This window comes from Gossypium arboreum, chromosome 8, assembly GCF_025698485.1.
Source record: "Gossypium arboreum isolate Shixiya-1 chromosome 8, ASM2569848v2, whole genome shotgun sequence".
NCBI lineage: Eukaryota > Viridiplantae > Streptophyta > Magnoliopsida > Malvales > Malvaceae > Gossypium > Gossypium arboreum.
The window spans coordinates 982,608-1,005,537 of NC_069077.1; the positions used below are offsets into that span (position 1 = coordinate 982,608).

General features: G+C 32.5%; 3 protein-coding genes and 1 long non-coding RNA gene across 4 annotated transcripts; 1 reads left to right on the forward strand and 3 right to left on the reverse strand.

Moving 5' to 3' along the window:
• Positions 1-3,151: 3,151 nt before the first annotated feature.
• Positions 3,152-5,888, reverse strand: LOC108468188 (ankyrin repeat-containing protein BDA1-like). The gene is made up of 2 exons (XM_017769071.2): positions 5,058-5,888; positions 3,152-4,122 (listed from the first exon to the last, which is right to left on the reverse strand). The coding sequence occupies exons 1-2, from the start codon at positions 5,640-5,642 to the stop codon at positions 3,340-3,342; spliced, it is 1,368 nt and encodes a 455-aa protein (XP_017624560.1). The 5' UTR covers positions 5,643-5,888; the 3' UTR covers positions 3,152-3,339.
• A 3,338-nt stretch (positions 5,889-9,226) lies between these two features.
• Positions 9,227-13,191, forward strand: LOC108467500 (probable lactoylglutathione lyase, chloroplastic). The gene is made up of 9 exons (XM_017768130.2): positions 9,227-9,610; positions 10,685-10,892; positions 11,064-11,188; positions 11,369-11,433; positions 11,535-11,747; positions 11,893-11,940; positions 12,322-12,429; positions 12,582-12,722; positions 12,953-13,191. Exons 1-9 carry the CDS (start codon positions 9,460-9,462, stop codon positions 12,992-12,994), a joined length of 1,101 nt encoding a protein of 366 aa, XP_017623619.1. The 5' UTR covers positions 9,227-9,459; the 3' UTR covers positions 12,995-13,191.
• A 4,941-nt stretch (positions 13,192-18,132) lies between these two features.
• On the reverse strand, positions 18,133-19,647 carry LOC108467434 (uncharacterized). The gene is made up of 2 exons (XR_001868831.2): positions 19,215-19,647; positions 18,133-19,122 (listed from the first exon to the last, which is right to left on the reverse strand). It is a non-coding gene; the product is annotated as an uncharacterized LOC108467434 (long non-coding RNA).
• A 471-nt stretch (positions 19,648-20,118) lies between these two features.
• LOC108468362 (aldehyde oxidase GLOX1-like) lies at positions 20,119-22,585 on the reverse strand. Its single transcript, XM_017769252.2, has 3 exons — positions 21,970-22,585; positions 21,586-21,746; positions 20,119-21,475 (listed from the first exon to the last, which is right to left on the reverse strand). The coding sequence occupies exons 1-3, from the start codon at positions 22,513-22,515 to the stop codon at positions 20,281-20,283; spliced, it is 1,902 nt and encodes a 633-aa protein (XP_017624741.1). The 5' UTR covers positions 22,516-22,585; the 3' UTR covers positions 20,119-20,280.
• Between the last annotated feature and the right edge of the window lie 345 nt (positions 22,586-22,930).

Here is a 22,930-nt window from a genome sequence, read left to right on the forward strand (position 1 = left end):
TCGATTTTAAAAAAACTAATATAATATTAATAAGGAAATTATTATTACATTGTTAGTGGAGCTTTTAGACTCTATCATTAGAATTAGAAGGTTGACAAGTGTATTATAAGAGTATAGTAAAATATTTAAAAAGAGGCACATATCAATTTTTAAAGTTATTTGTGGAATAAAAAATACGCCACCAATATACCAAATACTTACCCTATTAATAAAGATATTTTGTATTAATATTTAGGGTTATTATTTAGTTTATTAACAGTGTATTTATTTAACTCCGTAATTAAATTAAAAATTACCATGTTTGTGGAGTTTTTGAACTTCACTAGTAATTTAACAAATATTCGAGTTAAGGTAACTTGAGAGAAAACTATTCCCACCCAAGTCAGGCAAAAAATGAATCGAATCACTCAGTCGGTGAACAAATTTGTGTATATAATTATATTAAAATCAATGTTTCTAATGTATAACATATGAAATCTAAATTTTTATTGATGGAGCTTAACCTGACACAAAAAAAATTTAGGAAGTGTCGTTGATTTAATGAAATTTAAAATTTTTAAAGAAAAATTAAATATCACATTACTTTCATGTCATGTGATTATCATCTTTTGTCCTTGGACTTTCTTCTTAATCATTCCAACATGATAATGACATGATTGGAAGAGATTAATTCGGAAGGTTATTTTTAATATATTTTAATTATTTATTTCCTCTTCTATTTCATCATTTAAATTACTTTTATATTAATTATTTTTACTAAATAGTATGCTCAAAGTTTTTGTATTTTTTATATTTAAAATTTCATCTTATATTTTTATTTTTAAGTATTTAATCCATTTATTTTTGGATTAAAAATTTAAATTCAGTTGTTAACACCATTAAGATTAATCTGTTAAAACTATTGGTGTGACATTCTAAATTAAAAAATGTACTCACTCAAAAATGGCGTGACAAAAATGACATTATAATGAACTTGAATTTAACAAATAATTTTAACAATGTTAACAATTCTAAAAATTCACGTTAGCATTTTAATTAGAATAAAATATTTAAACTAACTAATAATATTATAAACGTTAAGGTACCAAATTTATGTCGATTGAGTCTTAGCTCGATTGACATGAGTATTGTTGCCAATGCAGGAGGACGTGGGTTCAAGTGCGTTGAAGCGTATTATCATCCTATTTATGGGCTGGAGAGGGGCTATAGATAATTTTAGGCAATGAGTCAAAAGAATATATATAATCGAACTTATAATAAGATTGTTCTTATTCGTAATTAAATTTATAAATTTGACATAAATATTAATAACTAAAATTAAATAAAATATTTATTAATAGTAATTTGAAAAAAAATATAGACTTTTATTCTAAAATTTATTTTTATCTATCAAATTTATGGAGACAAAGAAATAATCCTATTCTTAAATGACAAAACCTAAAAAACTACTAGTCTTTGGATTTAGCAAAAAATAACAATGGCCTAAATTCTCTTACCCAAGTTAATGTTCTTCTTCATATAACAAAACTACAAAAGTGTCTCAAATCAATACCATGTTTGTGAGCTGTTAAAAACAAAGAATCTAATTGATGAATTAAATTTGTTTTTATGCTATTTTCCTTTATTTTTAAATTTAGGGGTAAACTGTACTAGTAGTCACTTAATTTTTAGTAAATTTCTTTTTTGATCACTAAACTATTAGTAAAAAAGTTGTAGTCACCCAACTATAAAAAGTTAAAAAATGGTCTCTCAACGATTTAATTTTATCTTTTTTTGTTGCTGTTGGGTAGGTAATGGTGGAAGCTTTTGAAATTGACATAGTAGCAACTTTAACTCTCAATATTTATAAATCATTTCAATTTAGTATTTATTCCAAAAAAAATTTAACCATCAACATTTACATGTTGTGTAATTTGATCATTTTTCTTGCAGTTTTGCTTTTCTTTGTGATCATTTCACCTAAAAAACTAAAAAACGACAGCCAATCAATATAGCACATGCCATAATATTGCTAACAAACATTTAACTTTGATTTTGTGCAATTTTATACATTAAAATGTTAATTTGATCCATTTTTACGAACCACTAACATAATTATTATTATAACATTATTTTACATAACATGTTGCATATACTAATTATAGTTACTATAAAATAAATTGATATATTTATTTATTTAAATGTAAATAATTGAATCAAAATCGAGTTGTATGTATATATTTGAACTACAATCAAAGATTCATGTGTATAATTGCATCAGATAAAAATTTAATATATCAATCTGCACATTAAAACAAAATTTATGTATAAGTTTTATATTTACCCTTTTCTAAAATAATAAAATTTCATTTATCATCTACTAGTAAAACCAAAACCCTAAGGGTAGAAAAGCTCTAGATTAGCTTTATTTTGCGTTTTGGTTTTTATCCTATACATAATGAATGGCCAAACCAAGCCCTTTTCTATGTTTTGTTTTTTTAATAATTCTTTTTTTCTATTTTTCTGATTTTTTTCAATTTTTTTATTTTTTATGAGAATTATGTTTTTATTGATGGTATGATCGTGAACTATTTTCCTATTTTATTTGTTCAAATTTAAGTCTATATATGAGTAGGATAAGAAAGTGTTTTTAAAATGATATAAATTTTTTTTACTGATTGAGTCTTAACTCGATTGACATCAGTATTGTTGTCAATGTAAGAGAATGTGGGTTCGAGTACGCTGAAGCATGTTATTTTTTATTTAAGGATTGGGGAAAAAAGTGCAGATATGATAAAAGCCTATAATGAACTAAAGACTCCTCTGGGCCAACCAAATTTAATAAATTGTATAAAAAGAAACCTCTATATTTAATAAATTGTAAAATATACTCTAAAAAAATTAATTAATATATATGTATAATTTATTTTTCCTCCACAAGTACCAATTACAGTATCATTAATGGGCTAAGGACTCCTTTGGGCCAACCAAATTTATTGCTGAAATAATGATTTATGAGATTTCAAGTTTAAAACCCAAAGTATCATTTTCATTATGGATCCATATACTCATACTTCTATAACTATATGACAATGTAAATTGCTATTTAATTAATAAAAATTATGGATAATTAATTTTGCATTCTGAGATTATTATAAATTTAATTACGGAGTTTTTATTTTACAATTAATGGATAAAATAATAAATTTTAATTAAACACAAATTGTTCAGATAATAAGTGAATATTACGTGTTTAAACATATTCAAACCGATAACCTCCAATATGCTACAACAACTTAATCTGCATAATCCTTAACGCAGTATTATGTTTGTTATGGTTGTGTGTTGCAAAATGTTGTTTTATCTTTTTTTCTTGTTCCATAACTCTTTAGCTAGGTCGCGCCAATCGGTCATTAACGACCACCCTGAACGGAGGGCTAATAAACCGACAACACCGTAAAAGAACACAAAAGGCGCTATCACTGCTCGTTGGAAAATATAAGAAGGAGTTGTCAATTGGACACCGTATAGGAAGACCATATGAACGGAAGCAATCACTAACCACATCATTAACCGAACGTACTCCCATCGGATCGAATTCGCCTTGAGCTTCGAAGGGCTCGTCAACATTACTATGATGTTCATGGATGCCAAGAATCCAATGGAGTCCCACACCAAGAACCAAGTTAGGCTCTTCGGCGAGACGTCTCCCGCAATCGATTTGCCTTGTCTGTGGTTCCCCGTAAGTGGCCTATCCACGTTCGAATCTACATTTCCCCCGTCTTGCCAAACTCCCCCAGGAGGATTCAATGCTACTTCGAATGTCACGGTAGCTATTAGTACTGCCGCTACCATGGTACCTCTTCGCATTTCCTCGAGCCATTTGAAAGAATCCATGGTATTCTTTTCCGAGGTTGAGTCTTTCATCGTCATGTCTACTTCGATCACTGCATTGTTAGCTCGAGATGAGTCGGTTAATACTTGGTTTTCAAGTTTTGGCATGCTTGCAAGATGGAGCATGTGGGCAATCTCTTCATGATTTGATTGCTTTGGACCTTTTAGCAATATATCCAAAGCCTTTAGATTATTGGAATTCACTGCGTTCACATCAAGTTCAGGTTGTTGTAGTAGTAAATTCATTACCTGCATAAAAAAGTTCAAAAATATATTTGCTAATACCTGTACTTTGACAATAATCAAAATTTAGTCCTTATATTAAAAACAAAGGTAAAATTAAATCTAGATTTAAAACATTCTAATCTAATAGTTTAGTGTGTCAGCAGTTTCCTAAAAATTGTCATCAATAAATCCATAGCATCATACTATCTTGAGAAAAAAATAAAAATCATTATAAACTCAATAAATATATTTAATATTACGTAAATTTTGAAGAAATTGAAATAGAATTTTAAATAAAAAACAAATCTCATTAACTTGAACCCTAAACTTGATTTTAATCATAAAAGCTAACAACTTGAAGCCATAAGCCTAAACTAAAATCTAATTTAAATTCAAAGTGATTTGAATTTAAAATATATAGAACTTGTAACGATTTGAAATGATTTAAACTCACAATGATCTAACGAAATTCTAAACTCTGAGTTCAAAATAGCTGAAACTCAAAATGATTCAAATTTGAAGTGATCAAACTTTCAATTACCTAACTTTAACTTCAAGGTGGTGTCAAAAGAGTTGGTAGGCTAGGTCCCCTAAAATGGGAAAATATCATATTGACTCCTTTAAATTTTATAAAATTATATGTTAGTATATAGTAAAATTATATTTTGACTCTAAATAATAAAATTTTAATTTAATCTTTCAAAAATTATAAAGATATATGATAATATATAATAAAATTACGGTTCCAAAAATAATTTTTATCTTTCCCTCATCCTAACTTGAAAACTTGAACTTTTAAATAGAAGGACCGAATAAAAATTAATTAAAATTAAAAATAACTCAAATCTAAATATGACCAAATTCAAAATAACCCAAATAAAACTAAATTAAATAAAAGCAAAAATTTTAAAATTTAAATTCACCAATACAAATACAAAGTTTAAAAGTTTAACATATACCTCATGCTGTTTCCTCAAAGCAGCCAAGTGCAACACAGTGTTACCATCTTCATCCTTCAAATTCAACATCTCTTCAACTTTAATCCCATCAATTAAACCCTTAACAAATTTACATCCATTTTCATTCTTCACAGCTAAATGCAAAATCGTGTCCTTTTTATCAGTAATCTCTTTAATAGATTCCGGGCAAGCCATTACCAATTCTCCGACGACTCTTTCTCGTCCTTTAATCACCGCTAAATGCAAAGCAACACGGCCCTTATCATCTTTCCTTCTACAAAGCTCGTGGCCGCCGATCTCCCTTTCAATTTTCAGCAACTCGTTCACCGTTTCGACGTGTCCGTTCGCAGAGGCCAAGTGAAGTGGGGTGTACCCTTTGCGATTCGCCGTTTTGGCGAGACCTGGATTTTGGTTAAGGATTTGGCGAACGAAATCGGCGTGGCCGTGAGAGGAGGATACGTGCAACGGAGTCTCCAGTGAAGCGTGGTGGGTGTTGTCTTCGAGGATGAGTGGATCTTCTTCGATGAGTTGAAGTAAAGTTGAGGTTTCGCCTTTGCGAGAAGCTTCGAATAGCTTCTCGTCCATGGCGGAAACTCACTGTTTAAGCGGTTTTTGGGGGTTAAACTCAATAATTTTGATGCAAAAATTTCATGGAAGAATGAACCTTTTGTGTTGCAGAGTCAACCTTAATTGGTCAACATTATTGACAATAAGGTAATAAGCTCCATAACTGTGACGTGATAAGGTTCTTCTAGAACCTGCATAGTTCTCTAGAGTGAAAGCAATTGGTAAGTATTTGGTAAAACTACCACGGACGTTCTTGTGTTAAGTAATTGTTAAAATTTAGTTTTTTAAATCACCGTAACGTACATATTAACACATCACAAGACATTATTTGATTATTTTTGCAGCTAGTTTTTAACAATATAAATTAATAAAATTTTTAATAGAAATAACTAATTTATTTTTTGGTTTAGGACTAATTTAAGAAATTGATCTCTATATTATTAAAAAATCAAATAAGATCAAATTTCAACAAAGTTAATATCTATTGTTTAAAACATGTAAATTACTGTTTAGCGAGTTCATATTTTGAAAGCTTTTATGGTTTTGCAAATGAAATTTATTTGTTTGAAGCTGAATTGCAAATAAAAATAAATTTCATATCATCATTTAAACAATAATATTAACTTTGTTATAATTTGATCTTATTTGATTCTAACTAAATTTATCTCTTTTATATAATAGAGGGACTAATTTAATTTAACCCTAAAGTAACAAATACATTCACCATTCTCTAATGCTAGTTTAGTATTATTTTCGAAAATGTTTTTAAAAATACAATGGATGAGTGATTTTAAAACGTGATCTTTGAAAAGTTTAGTTTATGATTTAAGCTTTAGCATTCTTAAAAATTGCTTTTGAGAATATAAAATATTCATTTTAAATATAATGTTGTAAAATAAAATATGTATTTAAATGGTATTCAAATTCGTTAGTATTATTATAATTGATAAAAATATAATAAATGAATTTATTATAACTTGTTATTAAAATTTCGACATGTAAAATATAATTTTTTGTTGATGAGTGATATCAACAACGGAGGATACAAAGAGGAGATGAGGGTGATGGAAAGAAGGTCAGTTCACTTAAATATGTAGAGAACCAAGGAAGGACAAGAGGAGTAAGATTGCTATGAAGGTTGAGAAGCCTAGGCGTAAAGAGTAAATGCTCAAGGTTGCTATGTAGAAGAAGATCCTTTCTCCTTCATCTTGAAAGGTATGAAAGGTATTTACATGAGATACTCCTTTGTCTAATAGTTGTGACATGATAGGTTGTTATTAAGGAGTTGTTATTGTGGAATGTGTGGGAGATGTACGTGGTGGGATTCGTTCTGTTATTCCTTTGAGGCAATACAATATTGTTATTATCAGAAAGAGATTCACAGCCTTTGAAAGGAGTGTTTACAATTAGATGAGTATTTAGACTGAAAAGTGGATAGCTAGGCTATAGTATCAGTTGATTTGATGTTGGTGATGTTCTCGCTACTAGTAAGTGGTCCTACAAGAGGTGGCTCGTCTGAGAAGTTAGATAGCTAGTGATAATTTGAAAGACTAGAAGCGAAGGACCATCCATGGATGTCTTTCTATCATCTCTCAGAGTGCCACATGTCCAATTCAAGCAACATTTATAAAAATTATCCTTTTAGATTTAGGATCAATTTGATATAATGTACAAATATTAGGGGCCTAAATTTACTATCATGCCAATAAAACAAAGGTCGCGTTAGAATTCTATCAGACAACTAATGAAAGAGTGACTAAATATTTAATTTTAAAATGCTGGAATGAATAAAATGGAAAAAATTTAGTTGAGTGAAAGGACTTGATTTGGTTAAACCGTATAGATTACCATTTAAATTGCTCCTCCGCCCCTCGTCATTAAGATTTTGTAATTGAGATTTGCAATTCAATAATTAAACTAAATTCTCATTCTTTCTTATAGGTATCATTACAAATTAAAGTGTTTATGGGTCTAGCAAGATAAGGCCTGGGTTTGTTTTTAAAAAATTTCCAAACCTAGCCCAACCTGCCCAAATGGCGACTCTCATTGTTTAAGATATAATATAGTATTTTCTATTTATTTTATTTATAAAATATATAAATATTAACTTAAAATTAATTATATATATTTTAAAATTTTGAACAATGAATTAAACCATACCAAAGTTTAAAACACTAAATTCAAGCCTAGTACAAAGCAGATCAGACCAATCGAAACTAGTGGGCTGCTGGTCACGAACACCTTTAATTACAAATTATAGAAGTTTGAATACTTATAATTAGAATAAAATTAATATAAAAGCATAAATTAAATTGAAATACATTTTATGAGATTTTTTTTAAATAATTTCATTATAGGTTTTAATCATATCTGTTCTTTTTTAAATAATGATTAGAACGATCAAGGGTGAAGTTAAAATTTTTTAGGGGTCAAAATTAAATTATAATTTTTATGATAGTAAAAATGTAATTTTACTATTTTAATAGCCTATATATTTATAAACGTTAAAGGATTAAATCAAATTTTATCATTTTAGAGAGGACCAAAGTGTAATTTTATATTTACTAATTTAAAACTTTAAAAATTTTAAAAGGTCTAAATGAAAAACTTTCCATTTTAAGGGGGTTGAGACTCTTACCAACCCTTAGCTACGCCTCTGTCCATAAGTAGGAGGATAATGCGTTTCAACACACTTGAAACACATATTTTCTTTAATTAATAACAATATTCTATATTGATCAAATTAAGACTCAAATCACTTAAATCATGAAAAGTAAATTGAAAATAAATATGAGAAAAAATCATACATGCTAATACTCCAACATCAAACAAGACAAATGAAAGTATTTGCAAAAGTAAATTCAATGTATAATTATTATATTAGAAAACGATAGATTAGGCCTTGATTATAAAGAACGGTTCGCATTTTTTTGAGTTAGAAACTGATTATAAAAGAACGGTTCACATTTTTTGAGTTAGAAACTAAAAATAAAAATAAAAATAAAAGGAGCATCTTATCTTAGTCGAGGACAAATTGTGGATCACATAAAGGCAATGCAACCCTCAAAAAGGGTGGGTTAGAAAATTTTTATATTCTTACTTTTTATTTTAAATATAATATAAAATCATTTTTAAATATATTATAGTAAATATATTATATATACATATCAATTATCAAATACATATTTTATCGAATCTAAAGTCTAAACATATATACTATGGCCATATGAAATTTAAAAAAAAATCTTCATTTAGACCTCATAAAATTTTAATATCACACAAAAATAAAAAAATAAAAATAAAAAATATTACTATAATAATAAACAATATAAATCTATTATCAAAGCATATCATATCAAAATAAATAATTAACTCATTAAAATTTAAAGTAAATTGGCTTTTAAATTCTCAATTAAGAATTTAAAGTTTTGATTTTATTTCAATTTACCCCAAACATGATAAAGAATGTGACGCATGATACATTTTTACGATAAAAGGGGACGGAATAACCAAATTTAATTGTCAATAACGAGATCAAATGATAAATTAATTTAATTTTCGAATTTTAAAAATTATAGAGGGACTAAAATAAATTTATACCATTTTTTATATCATCGTTAATTCACAACCTCACTCACCCTGGCTCACGCACTCTGGGTTACCACTTTGCACAGACAAAAGCAGAGAAACAAAGAAACGAAACTCAGGTAGAGGGAGAAAAGGCTACGGTTACGGTCACAGTCATAGACAGCTCTGCTAGGAAATTGAAACTGATTGGAATTTTCATTTGTTGTTTTTAAAATAAACAAAATTTAGTAAATAACAATTCGTGAAGATGGTGAGGATAATTCCCATGGCATCGTCCTCAATACGACCTTCGTTATCTCCGTTTAGGTGCTCAAGCGGTGTTTCTTCATCGCGGTTTGGTGTTTCCCTTTCTCCGGTTCACCTTCACCGGCACCTCGGTTTCTCTAATCTCGGCAGCGGTAAGCAGACTTTGTGTGTGTGTTTATATCAATTTAATTTCCTCTTATGCCCTAGAATTTCTTTTACTGATTTAATTATTGATTGAAGAAATATATGGAATCGAGCATTGATGTGAAATCTCCGGAGCTCATAAAGAACAGATTTACAATGCAAATTATATTAGGCTTAATTGCACTAGGCGTACCAAACTATGGCCTAGATTCTAGATTGGTCCCAAACTTCAAAAGACGTTCAGTTGAATCCTCAAAGTATAGTATCATCGTCAGTCGCACCATTAGCTTTGTTGAGGGTCCCTGATTCTGTTTAGAGTAGTCTGTGAGGTATTGTCTGTTGAGAGCCGGTCAATCCTCTAGCATGTCCGGAATTGTCCCTGAGGAGGTTTTGTCTCCTGATTATGTCACAGGAAAGTCCGGGAAGTGTCGTTTGCATCTAAACAGACTGCCGAGTTGGGCCACAACTGTGGCTCCTATCATCGCTATTAAACCATGTGAATCACCCTGTACCAACTAAAAACAGCTCTCAGGCTAAAATGGAGCATAGACACCCAAAAACACAATACCAGCTTAATTGTTAAGTGCCAGCTTAAATTTGGGATGTAGCATATTTAAAACATGTAAGCCAAATTTGTAAACATTACATGAATATACTTACGGTATGATTTGCTTGGATTTGATGTGTTAAAAAATAGTCCTCCTGAATGTTAAGGACACAGTTAATTTTTTAATAAGTCAAGTTATTCATACAATAGATATGAGCGTTTTTACAATTGGATTCCCATGTTTTTAAAATATTTTATATAAGATCTGAACTGGCATTTAATACCTAAATTGATAGTTAGCTGATACAATATCGATACTTTGAGGACTTATTTAGAATGTTTTGAAATTTAGGGACCAATTTAGAATCTAGGTGATATTTAGGGACTAATTTATTGAAATACTTTAATTTTTCTCACTTGTCAGATTGTGAGAATGAGTAACAATATCTGGAGTTTCTATTGAGTTTTATAGAATGGAAGAAATGATTTTGAAGATATTTGATGTAAATGTAATCTCTTTTGAAATCTTATCCAGTTGTTCCGCAGTCGCAATTCTTTGGTTTCAAAGCCTCTAAGATGTCGAGAACTGAAGAAACTAAGCTAGGGAAGCCTCTGGTTGGAAATGTGGTACGAGCAAGCACGGCTGCTGCACAAGAAACCGAGGCCCTAGAGTGGGTTGAAAAGGACAAACGAAGAATGCTCCATGTCGTTTATCGAGTTGGGGATTTGGATAGGACCATCAAGTATGTCATTTCAAGATAATGCTATTGTTGTCCAAAAAAAAGAGATAACGCTATTGTTCATGTTTCTTTTTATTGATCTTGTGAGCGGAATGTGAGTTAATGGATTTATTCTTTTGTATACAATCTTGTGTTTGAATCTTTGTATCAAACTCAAATATTTTGTGGTTGCAGATTCTATACTGAGTGTCTGGGGATGAAGCTGTTGAGGAAACGGGACATACCAGAGGAGAGATACACGAACGCCTTTCTTGGATATGGGCCAGAAGATTCTCACTTCGTTATTGAACTCACTTATAGTAAGCTATCGCCTAGTGGACTACTCATTGGCTTTTCTAAGCTATAATAAATCTGAAATGTATCTATATAAATATATATATATATTTGAGATAAATTTCGTGTGTATCCATGAATAGTAGAGTTGACAGTATATATGAGCTTAGCCATAGATAATTTTTTTCCTTGAATGTTATTACCAGATTATGGAGTTGACAAATATGACATTGGAACTGCATTTGGTCATTTCGGTATTGCTGTTGAGGATGTAAGTTCGAACTATTTTAACAAGATGATAGACTGTTACGTATCTTAGAACTGCTATGTCCTTGTTTGCATAGCAGAATGCTTAAATGCTCCCCTGATTAGGTTGCCAAGACCGTGGAACTCGTAAAGGCCAAGGGTGGAAAAGTAACCCGAGAACCTGGTCCGGTGAAAGGTGGTTCTACTGTAATTGCATTTATTGAGGATCCTGATGGTTACAAGTTTGAACTGCTTGAAAGGGGACCTACTCCTGAACCTTTGTGCCAAGTAATGCTCCGTGTAGGCGATCTTGATCGTTCCATAAATTTTTATGAGAAGGTGAGAGTTTCAGATATTTGGCCGCGGTATCTGATGTTATTCACAGTCTTTTTCATGAACATCCTTTTATTTTATTATTATTACTTTTGGTGCGTGGGGTTTAAGTCGTGCCATAGGTCTTAGTTTCTATCTCCTTTTGTTGCAGGCATTTGGCATGAAGCTTCTTCGTACACGAGATAATCCACAGTACAAGGTAAATAACTTTCCTCTATTCCGTATGGTGAATAGAAACTGTTAAAATATGTATTCCAGGGAGAGATATGGAAAAAGAAAGGATTCAAGTGTATATTCTTATGTTGCTCTAACGCTTCATTTTTGTTGAATTTAGCATGTTCAACACTCGTGTCTAATACACGGATATGAGAATATAATCCACAAAGATCCTCCATAGTCGTGTAAAAACCTAAGAAAATCTAACCATCCTGTTTCGGGCACCCATGTCCTGAATTGCTTTGTTTATGGCTATATGTTTTGGTTTTTTGTGTTAATGCGATTGATGAAAATATTCCGTGAACCTTTTAGTAACAGTATTATGATAATATACATTGACATATGTCTGTGAATTTTCCTTCAGTATACTATAGCCATGATGGGTTACGGGCCTGAAGATAAAAATGCTGTGCTTGAGTTAACGTACAACTACGGGGTCACTGATTATGACAAAGGAAATGCTTATGCTCAGGTAGAAAATTTTCTGCTTTCTTTTCACTTCAATGTGAAAAAGATCATTTTCGTAACTGCATTCAGTATGTTTCATGAGTCTACTTGTTTTCTCTGACCTTATTTCTTATATGCTGGAAACAAGTTAAATGCATATTAATCGCGTTTCTGCAGATTGCAATCGGCACAGATGATGTTTACAAAACTGCAGAGGCAGTTAGACTTTTTGGTGGAAAAATTACCCGGGAACCTGGACCTTTACCTGGTATTAACACCAAGATCACCGCATGCTTAGATCCCGATGGTTGGAAGACGGTATATATACCTTTTGAACCATTTATACATTGATGCTTGTCTGAAACCCAAACTTTTTTTTCTTAATTGCTTCATGTTCATCTATACCACCTATATCTCAAAAACGAAGAAAGTATATGACATTGTTCTCTAATTCGTATGCATTGCTCTGATGCCGAGTTTTATTAACTTTCTGGACAAAAGACTCTTCTGTCAGTTAGGATTATGAGACTTCTTTACTTTATTTGCAGGTTTTCGTCGATAACATTGATTTCCTCAAGGAATTGGAGTAAGTTTCAGTTGAACTCGTGTTCTTATCCTTCAGAAAATGAAATTCAAATCCAAGCTGAAAGGATTTGTCGAAGAAAACCTCCATAGAGAATGGCAGCCAATTCCGTTTGTAGATAAATGTTTTTGGGGTGACAATCGGGTAGCCGTTAGATTTGTTAAAAGCGAAGAAATCTTTAGATATAAAGTGTACGTTCAGTGATCTTCCTGTTTTTATTTCAATGAAGCATTTATGTATTTTTGTTCGATACATATTTGGATATGGATATTGAAAAATATGATCTTTTAAATATATTAAAAATCTTGAAAAAAATGAATATATCAGTTTTATACATATACTTTAGTCCAAACATTTACATCTATATCAGATATATACCTCTAAAAACGAAGATATTTTTAAGGATATACAAATAATACTACTATGGTACAAAAATTTCGAAGACAATCAAAATAAATTATTTGTAAGGAAAAAGAAAGGTGTTATTAGTAAATTGGCCTCTAATTTATACTTCAATTTTAAATTGGTCTTAAAATTTTTTAGTTATAAATGGTCTATGAACCATCGATTTTATCTTGGTTTATCAAAGATAAATATCAATCTATAACAATTTGACATGTGACCTATTATTATTGGCCGTCGCATATATTTTGAATTAAAATAAGATAAATTGATAGTTTAAGAATCACTCCAGATAATTAAAAAAAACACTTAAAAGATCAATCTAAAATTAGGAGCTACTTTAACAATAAAATCATTACAAAAAAAACAAAACCAAAATTATATAGAAGTATAACATTTTATGTATCTAGGATAAGACAAATTAAAACAAATAAAATAAAAATCCAATATGGCTTACTAAACCACTTTCTTTTTAATTATTTAAATATTTAAATATCTTTAATTAAAATTTTTAAACTTTCATCAGATTTTATTTTTTAAACTATTTTTAGATTTTAATTAGATATTTTTAACTCTTATATAGTTTTGTGATATGTAATTTATTTAATCGTCAAAATCAACAAATTATGTAATATTATTTTGTAATTAGATGAAATAAAAAAATAATAATGAAGTTGAGTCTGCGGAGTAGCACGAGTTAAGGTTTCTTTAGTCTACCTTGTAGCACGAAATTCTCTTTTTTAGGGTTTTATTAGGGTTTTTTTTTTTTGCGATTCGAAAGGATTTTGATTCTAAAAAATTAAAGAAGCGGTATGGTTGACATCAATACGGTGGATGAAGGTCTAGCCAATCTCAACATTATGGATGAAGAGGAAGATCCCATGGTGCTATTAGGTGACGATATTGCCATTGATAATTTATATGAATTATGTTTGGTAGGGAGAGTTCTTACGGATAGTGTGGGGAATTTTCCATCTTTAAAAAAATACTCTGGTTGATTTGTGGCATCCACTGAGAGGGGTGATTATCACGGAGATGGAGGACAAGCGGATCTTTTTCAAATTCTATAGCGAGATCGACTTGGAACGAGTTATGGATGGTATGCCATGGTTTTTGAACTTTCATCTTATTATTTTCCACAAATTAACAGGGGCTGAGGAACCAAATACAGTTCCTCTTTGGGATACGGTTTTTTGGGTGCAAATTCACAATCTTCCAATCGGATTCATAACGGAGGGAACGGCATGATAGTTTGGGGATTTCATTGGAAATTTTTTGGAATATGACACATCGATGGTGACAAGAGAGGTTAGCAAATTCATACGAATTGGAGTTATAATTGATACTCGTCTCCCGATCAAAAGGAAGAAACGATTTGGCATTGGATAGAATAGATTCATTTACGCATTATTCCAGTATGAAAGATTGTCACTATTTTGTTTTCTTTGTGGTCAACTTGGACATGGTGAAGTGGATTTTGGTTGGGATTTGTCGTTGAAGGTTGCACCAAGAAGGGGTGGTCAACTGATGAGTAAATGGCTACGAAAGGAACTTGAAACTAATATGTGGATCAATATGAAAATCGATGGGGAAATAAGAGAAAGGAAATTTGGAATGGATGTAACAAATAATAGTGATCATGGAGGAGGAAGAGGATCATTGTGACGATTTACAAGGCATATACAAAAAAATATGGATATAAGGGTCCATGAAAAGTCAGAGCAATTGGAGGAAAAGGGTGTGGAATTTGTTGATGGAAAAAAGAGGCAGAGGTTTAATCCGGAAGTAGGTAACTCTTTAGATAACAAAGGGGTATTGGAGTTGGGGTTGGAAAATGGAATATCAGCGGCCACTATTAAGTTGGTTGATAGAGCACAATGAAAATTATTGGCTGGAATGTTCGTGGTTTGGAGCAACCACGAATAGTTAGACGTCTCAAAAACAAATTGAGACATATTCAATCCCAAATTTCGTTTCTTATGAAAACAAAGGTCACAAGCAAATGAATGAAGACAATAAGAAGACAATGTGGATTTATGAACGGTATTAATGTTGAAGCGATAGGAACGAGGGGGGATTATCATTAGTATGGAGGGAGGGATTGAATTTAACTTTAAAAAGCTTTTCGAAATCTCATATTGATGTGGAGGTCAAAGAAGAAAATGAGTGGAAACATAGAGATTCATGGGATTTTATGGGGCACCAGTGGAGTATGATAGAAGGGAGTCATGGGAACAACAAGCCCTGGCTGATCGTCGGAGATTTTAATAAAATTCTTCTTTTTTTTTTTGAAAAACAATAGGGAAGAATTAGGGAGGAAAGATAGATGGCTACATTTAGGGAAGAATTAGAAGATTGTGAGATGACTGATTTGGGATTTTTTGGACAATGGTATACTTGGGAAAGTGGTAGGCTTGTTAACAATATTAGGGAGAGGTTGGATAGATGAATTGCAAATCCAGAGTGGTGGGATTTGTTTCCAGGTCATGTAGTAAGCTATTTACAACATAGTTTCTCAGATCATTGTCCGATAGTTGTGAATACAAATGGGGATGGGGGGATGTAAGTTGGGGGGTGACAATGGCAATTTCGATTTAATGCTGTTTGGATACTGAGTCCATGTTTTGAGGAGCAAATTAAATATGAATGGAATTCAAGTAATCAGGATGTATTAGTGAAATTGAAGAAATTGGGAATGAGTTTGAATTGTTGGGTGAAAAAGGAGAAAAAACTAAAGGAACAGCAAATAGTAGAGCTAATGCTAGATTGTTTGAATTGGGAGTAGCGAGATCAGTGAAGCAACCTTGGAGGAAATTACAGAGATCAAATTTGAGCTGAATTTTGAAGCTCACAAGGAGGAGATTTTTTTGGAACAGAGGGCGAGAACTAATTGGCTTCGGTTAGGTAAAAAATATGACATAATTGGCTTCGGTTAGGTAAAAAAATACGACATTCTTTCATAGAAGTGCATTATATCGCAAGAAGAAAAATATGGTTAAGGGGTTGGAAGATGAATCTGGGATTTTAGTTACCGATATTGATGAGATGTCTAAAATGGTTGCTGATTATTTTAAAGATCTGTTTTCATCTAAAGAGATTAGTGATTGCAATAGACTGCTTGCGTTATTCTCACCATGTATAACGGAGGAACTCAATAGAGATTTAATGGTAGAATTTAAAGTAGAAGAGGTCATTGTGGCGATAAAATCTATAGCCCCCTTAAGGCATCAGGTAAGGACGGATTTCCTGCAATTTTTTATCAAAAGTACTGGCATATTGTTAGGAATGAAATTAAAATTACCAGGTACTATTTGGATGTACTAAACGACCGGAGAAATGTGGAGGAAATTAACAAAACAAGTATCGCCTTTATTATTAAGGTAAATTCACCGAAGTTAATGCGCTAGTTTAGACCCATAAGTCTTTGCAATGTGTTCTATAAAATTATTTCAAAAGTGCTAGTCAACAGGTTTCGCCAGGTCCCTAACTACTGCATCTAAGATAATCAAGGGGCATTTATCCCAGGAAGGCAAATCATAGACAATATTTTGTGGCTTACAAAATTCTACACTCTTTCAAGAAAAGAAAAGGGTCATCGAAGAAAGGCTTTGGTTTAAAGCTTGATATGAGCAAAGCATATGACAGGATAGAATAGAGTTTTTTAAAAAAATTAATGCGCATGTTAGGGTTTTGTGAAGCCTGGATCTTACTTATTATGAGATGTGTCATTAGTGTGGCGTATACAGTAGTGCTTAATGAAAGACATGGGGAAAAATTTTGGCCTCAAAGAGGATTACGACAAGGGGATCCACTAAGCCAGTATTTGTTCATTTTTTTGTGCTGAAGGATTCTCACGATTAATCGCACTAGCTATGAGGGGAGGCTTGTTGTTGGGACAAGGGTGGGAAGAGGTAATGTCTCAGTATCGTACCTATTTTTTTGCAGATGATAGTGTGCTATTTGGACTGGCATCAATAGAAAGAGCAAATAATATGAAGAATATGATCAAAGAATATAAAAAGGTTTTAGGTCAATTGGTTAATTTTGACAAGTATTTAATATATTTCAGTGGTAATGTAGATCCAGAAACACAGGAGCAGGTGGGAGGAATTTTGGGAGTAAGAATTTCTAATAATCCTGAAAAATATCTGGGGTTGCCGACTATGGTAGGATGACAGAAAAAGCATGCTTTCATGGATATTAAAGAGCGTTTTGTTAAACTATTGAATAATTGGAGTTTGAGTTTCTTATCGACTGGGGGAAAAGAGGTTTTCTTAAAGTCCATTTTACAAGCGATACCGATCTATGCAATGAAATGTTTTAAGTTACCGATTTCACTTTGTCAAGATCTAGAGAACTTAATGTTTAAATTTTGGTGGCGTAATTCCAAAACAAATAAAGGCATACACTGGTGCAAGTGGAGTAATATGTGTATCCCCAAAGCGAAGGGAGGGTTAGGTTTTAAAGATTTAACAAAGTTTATTTTGGCCCTGTTAGCGAAGCAGGGGTGGAAAATTATTACGCAGCCTCATTCTTTGTTTGTGCGTATCATGAAAGAAAAATATTTTCCAAAAGGGGAGTTTATGAGTGTTGGTTTATGCTCTTACCCTTCGTATACCTGGTGTAGTATTTGGGGTGCTAGACAACTTCTCGAATAGGGAATTGGTTGGCGAGTTGGGAACGTTGATGCAATTAACATATGGAATGATATTTGGTTACCGGGTGGAATGGAAGAATACAATGTCACAACATAGATATCAGATATACTGTTGTTTCTGATTTAATCAATAGGGATACTACTACCTGGAAGCAAGACACTATCCGATCACTATTCGGAGAGGAGCAACTGAAAAATATTCTTTCAACTCCATTGGTGTGTAGCAGACCGCAGGATGAGTTAATATGGAGAGGTGACAATACAGGGGTATACATAGTTAAAAGTGGCTACAAATGGGTTATTATAATAGGGATCCTATATTACATAATGAAATTTCATCTACTTTCTTTACAAAGTTATGGGGTCTTAAGGTACCAAGTAATCTGTATACTTATGTGGAGAATAGCAAATGAGTTCATACCCACTTTACACAACCTAAGAATCCGTAAACTGGTTGTAAATACACTTTGCCCTTTGTGTCAAGCAAATGAGGAAACAGTGAGCCACCTATTTAGGGATTGCACTTTCATGCAGCAAGTATTGCGAGGGATGGGAGCGACAAATACAACATGCAATAGAGAACCCAATTGGAAAAAATGGTTAGAAACAGAGTTCGACAGTCAGAATACAGAAGCATGTAAAATAAGATCTATCGTATACTGGGCTATTTGGTACAATCGCAATAAGATTTATCATGAAGGAACAAGAGAACAAGTAAATGAAATAGTGGCGTTTATCAATGCTTATTATGCAGAAATAGCATTTATGAGGGAGTTTTTAAAAAATGCGAATGGAGTCAATGATTCTGTTTGGAAACCACCGGATGATAACATTATAAAAATCAACTTTGACGCCTCATTTAACCAACACACGAGAAGATCAGTATAAGGAATTTTAGCTCGAAATAAAGAAGGGTTAGTAATGGCTGCTTGTACCTTTCAATGGGAGAATATTCCAGATCTAGTTATGGCAGAGGCAAGGGCGTGTTTGCAAGCAATCACTATGGCGGAGGAAATGGGTTTCCAAGACATTTGTGTTGAAGGAGATGCGTTGACCATAATATGTAAAGTAAACTCCTTAGAAGAAAATAAATCGAACATTAGCAATATGATTAAAGAAATAAAGGGGAGAACCCCTAAATTTAGAAGACTAAGCTTTAAGTACGTACCAAGGGAAGCCAAAAAAACGGCTCACGGGATGGTGATAGAAGGACGACGATATGAAAATTCCCAATACTGGATGGAGAAGGTTCCACATGCGGTGGAAAGACTGGTGAATCGCGATAAAGGAAGCGGTGATGACGATGGTTAAGTGGCAAAATAGAGTCCAGATTATGTGACATTGGGTCTGTCAGAAGAACTCGTGATTTTGACAGAGAATGAGGATTGAAATGCATGATTTTAGAGCAGCATCAGTCTTTTAAATGACTGATACATGATAGGCTTTGTTTTCAAAGGACAGAGAAGAAGGGTTTCCAGGCCTGAGTTTCTTTTAGTTTTCTAGTTGATTCAGTTTCTTCTTCTGTTTTATTTGGTTAAGTTTCTTTTAGTTTTCTAGTTGATTCAGTTTCTTCTTCTGTTTTATTAGGTTATTTTGCTTTAAGTTATTTTATTGGGATTTTCAAAGCACCGTTTTGGTGCCCAGTAGTTAATAAACAGCTGTTGTTTTCTTTTTGAAGGCCTGTAACCGAATTATTACTTCTTCCATTAATAACAGTATCAGTTGGTTTAAAAAAAAACAAATTATGAAATATTTAATATTTAATTATAATTTATAATTTATAATTTATAATTTTTATATAATTCAAGAAAATGCATTTCTATTTAATCTTGAAAATAAACAAATCATGTAATATTTCCTGTTCCATGAGTCAAGATTTAAATAGTTAATATTTTAATTATAAATTTTAATTTTATATAATTTTTAAAATGCATTTCTCTTTAATCTTGAAAATAAATAAATCATGTAATATATCCTTTTCATGAGTCAAGATTTAAATATTAAAATTTTAAATAAATTTAAATTGGAAATATAAATCATAAAATTGTAGTCAAAGAGAGGACAAGAAAAAATTCGCAAATAAATAAATTCAATTCTTCAAATGATCTTCAAAACAATAGTGGGTGCAAAAAAAATGTAAACAGAGTACTTCATATATTTATATATATATATATATATAAAATAAAATAATTATATATAGTGTCTTCGACGATTCAATGCTTCCAATGAAATATTTATGGCAAAATTTGTACCCACATCGATCGAAGGCAAGGCACCCCATTGTAGTTCACAAAGAGCATGTAATAACCAGGTTGTGCAATGTTGCCATTCATGGGAGCTTGAAGAACAATGTTGTTTGTATTTGGGGCTACATCTTTATTAAATTCCAAAATTCCCAATTGAATTAATCTCTGATTCATGCAAATCCCGTGGGTCACAAACGGCGGCGAGTAAATCGTCACTTGAAGTTTTTGTTGGTCGATTACGCCGTTTCCACGAATCTGTACTGTGAATTTCTGGCCATACTTCAATTGGTTATCAGACTTTTCGGTGATGATCTCTTGTCGGAACATGGCCAAGTTAGGGTCCAAGTAATGTGGCGAAAATTTCTCGACCCGAACTTCAGTGGGAAATAATGCATCATCTAGGTAACCTGGGTTCGTGTTGCTTCCGGCGATGAGGACTTTAGCATCAGGGAGGACAGCGAACGAGGAGTGGTACATGCGAGGGATGTTGGATGGGTTAAGCACAGTGAACTTGGAACCAGTTCCATCGGTTTGGAATTTGTACAAAACAGGGTTCAAATTCGGCTCCCTGGCATCATCCCAACCGGCTGAACCAGTCTTTGCACCGTTAACAATAAGCACATCTCCTGTTGGAAGAACTGCCATGTCTCCCAACAGACGAGCCGACGGCATGTTAAAGATATTCCATTTGCTGTCCCTTTTGGTGAAATCAAGGCGAGCACAATCACAGCTCCCGGGCAAGAACACTTTAGGACGCTGCAAATCAGCTTTTTCATACGCATCGTGCGGTGCTCCACCGCATACCAAAATCTCAGCGGGGATCACTTTGCGATCCTCATTAGGCTTGAGTATAATCGGAAGGAGGCAAGCACTTCCTGATGCTGGATAATTACGAGCACCATTAGGGAGCACCGGGAACTCGTGGATGATATTGTGGGTTTTAGGGTTCAAAAGAACCGAACGATTGTTAGCGAAGATGAAGACGTTGCCATCAGTCGAAAGGTAAACGAAAGGGTACAAATTATTCTCCACGGGATCGTGTGTTTCCACTAAGAACTTGAAATCGACCACATCTTGGTGGGTGTTTTTCTTGCCTTCTGGTGGAACAAATTCATATGTCGGAAAATCTCGACCTCCGAACACCATGAATTTACCGTCACCTAAGGTAACTTGTGTGGCATACCTTCAAACCCCCAACCAAAAAAAAAAAGAAAAAAAAAAGAGAGAGTCAAATTCAAGCTTTTAATCCTTAAAAAAGTGAAAAAAAAATGTAATAAAATTTAGGATTCTTACCATCTTCCATTTGCAAGTGCACCGGGATATTCTTTCCAATCACAAGTATCGCATAAGTCGAGGATTCTCACGGTGTCGGAGCCATTGTTATACCCGCCAGTGCTTACCAATCGACCATTGATATCAAGACCACCCGATGAACACCAAGTGTCATATTTCAACTATAACAAAGAAAATGAAAATGTTAAAAAAAAACAAATTATAAGAAATCATGAAGCAAATAAAAAATTGCGAGAGTTTTTTTTTCCCTCGTTGAGGCTCCATCCAACTACTATTGATGTTACATCTCGTCTCAAACTATAATATTTTTAAAAAAAATATTGATCTTAAATAATGGGGTTAGATCCCAGTAATAACTAAGCAAAATAAGATTAAAAAAAATACCCTAAGTGGCCTAAGCTTTCCTGTATCAATGTCCATGAGAACCGAATGAGCAAAGCAATCTTCTTCATTGGTTCCCTCAACGTGTCGGCATGGCGGTCCCGGTAATTTTATCTTCGAGATCTTCCACACTGTGGCGTCAAACATCAAAGCCTGATTGATCTTAGGAAGCAATATCAAATGCATGGCGGAAACACCACCATTCTCAAGGAACAATTCCCAACTCCCTTTAAACGTAGTTGTAGCCTCAATCATATTTGCATTGCCAATTCCATCATTGGCTAGAGAGGTTTCGAGGGTATCGTCTCCGGGCTTTCCAACCGTCACCTCGGTAGTTCCACCTTGGTTGCCGGTAGTAGCAGCTACATCATCATCAACAATCAAGGGACCGCTAAAGAAACCGCCACCATCGGTAGCAAGAGAGTCTGGCCCCTTGAAACCGGCTAACTCGGCTTTGCCAGGATGACGAGAAGGGTACGTAAAATGTTCACCATTCACATATGCAAAAAAGAAAAGTAATGCAATAATAACTCTCCAAAACAATCCCATCTTTTATTATTTAGATATATAATGTAAAATTTAACTTTTTTTTTATTTTGTGAATCATCTACTTTGTTTTTCCAAAATGGGTTTCGTTGCCTTTTATATGCATTTTTACGTTTCAAAGTGCATGAATTTTAGGAGAAATTTGTGATCTCACCATGTTTAAAGGAAGATTAGTTAATAAAATGTTAAACTTGGCTACTAATTCATGTATTATATTTAAATTGTGAATTTAGTCTTTAAACTTTAATTTGATATTTTTGTCCCTATACTTTTCAATTTTAAAATTTTAATCTTGACTAAATGGTAACTGTAAAATTCATTTAGTTAAATTATGTTAATTTTAAAATATAATATCATATGTGCAATGCCATGTCAACTTGTTATTTTTATGCATTAATCTAAAAAAGTTGATGGATTT

Coding starts and splice junctions, on each gene's coding strand:
- LOC108468188 (XM_017769071.2), bottom strand. CDS start 5,642: ATGGACGAGAAGCTATTCGAAGCTTCTCGCAAAGGCGAAACCTCAACT. Junction 4,123..5,057: donor CTTTGAGGAAACAGCATGAG/GTATATGTTAAA, acceptor TTTTTTATGCAG/GTAATGAATTTACTACTACA.
- LOC108467500 (XM_017768130.2), top strand. CDS start 9,460: ATGGTGAGGATAATTCCCATGGCATCGTCCTCAATACGACCTTCGTTA. Junction 11,748..11,892: donor CCATAAATTTTTATGAGAAG/GTGAGAGTTTCA, acceptor CTTTTGTTGCAG/GCATTTGGCATGAAGCTTCT. Junction 11,941..12,321: donor GAGATAATCCACAGTACAAG/GTAAATAACTTT, acceptor ATTTTCCTTCAG/TATACTATAGCCATGATGGG.
- LOC108468362 (XM_017769252.2), bottom strand. CDS start 22,515: ATGGGATTGTTTTGGAGAGTTATTATTGCATTACTTTTCTTTTTTGCA. Junction 21,747..21,969: donor GAAAGCTTAGGCCACTTAGG/GTATTTTTTTTA, acceptor TCTTTGTTATAG/TTGAAATATGACACTTGGTG. Junction 21,476..21,585: donor GCACTTGCAAATGGAAGATG/GTAAGAATCCTA, acceptor GGGGGTTTGAAG/GTATGCCACACAAGTTACCT.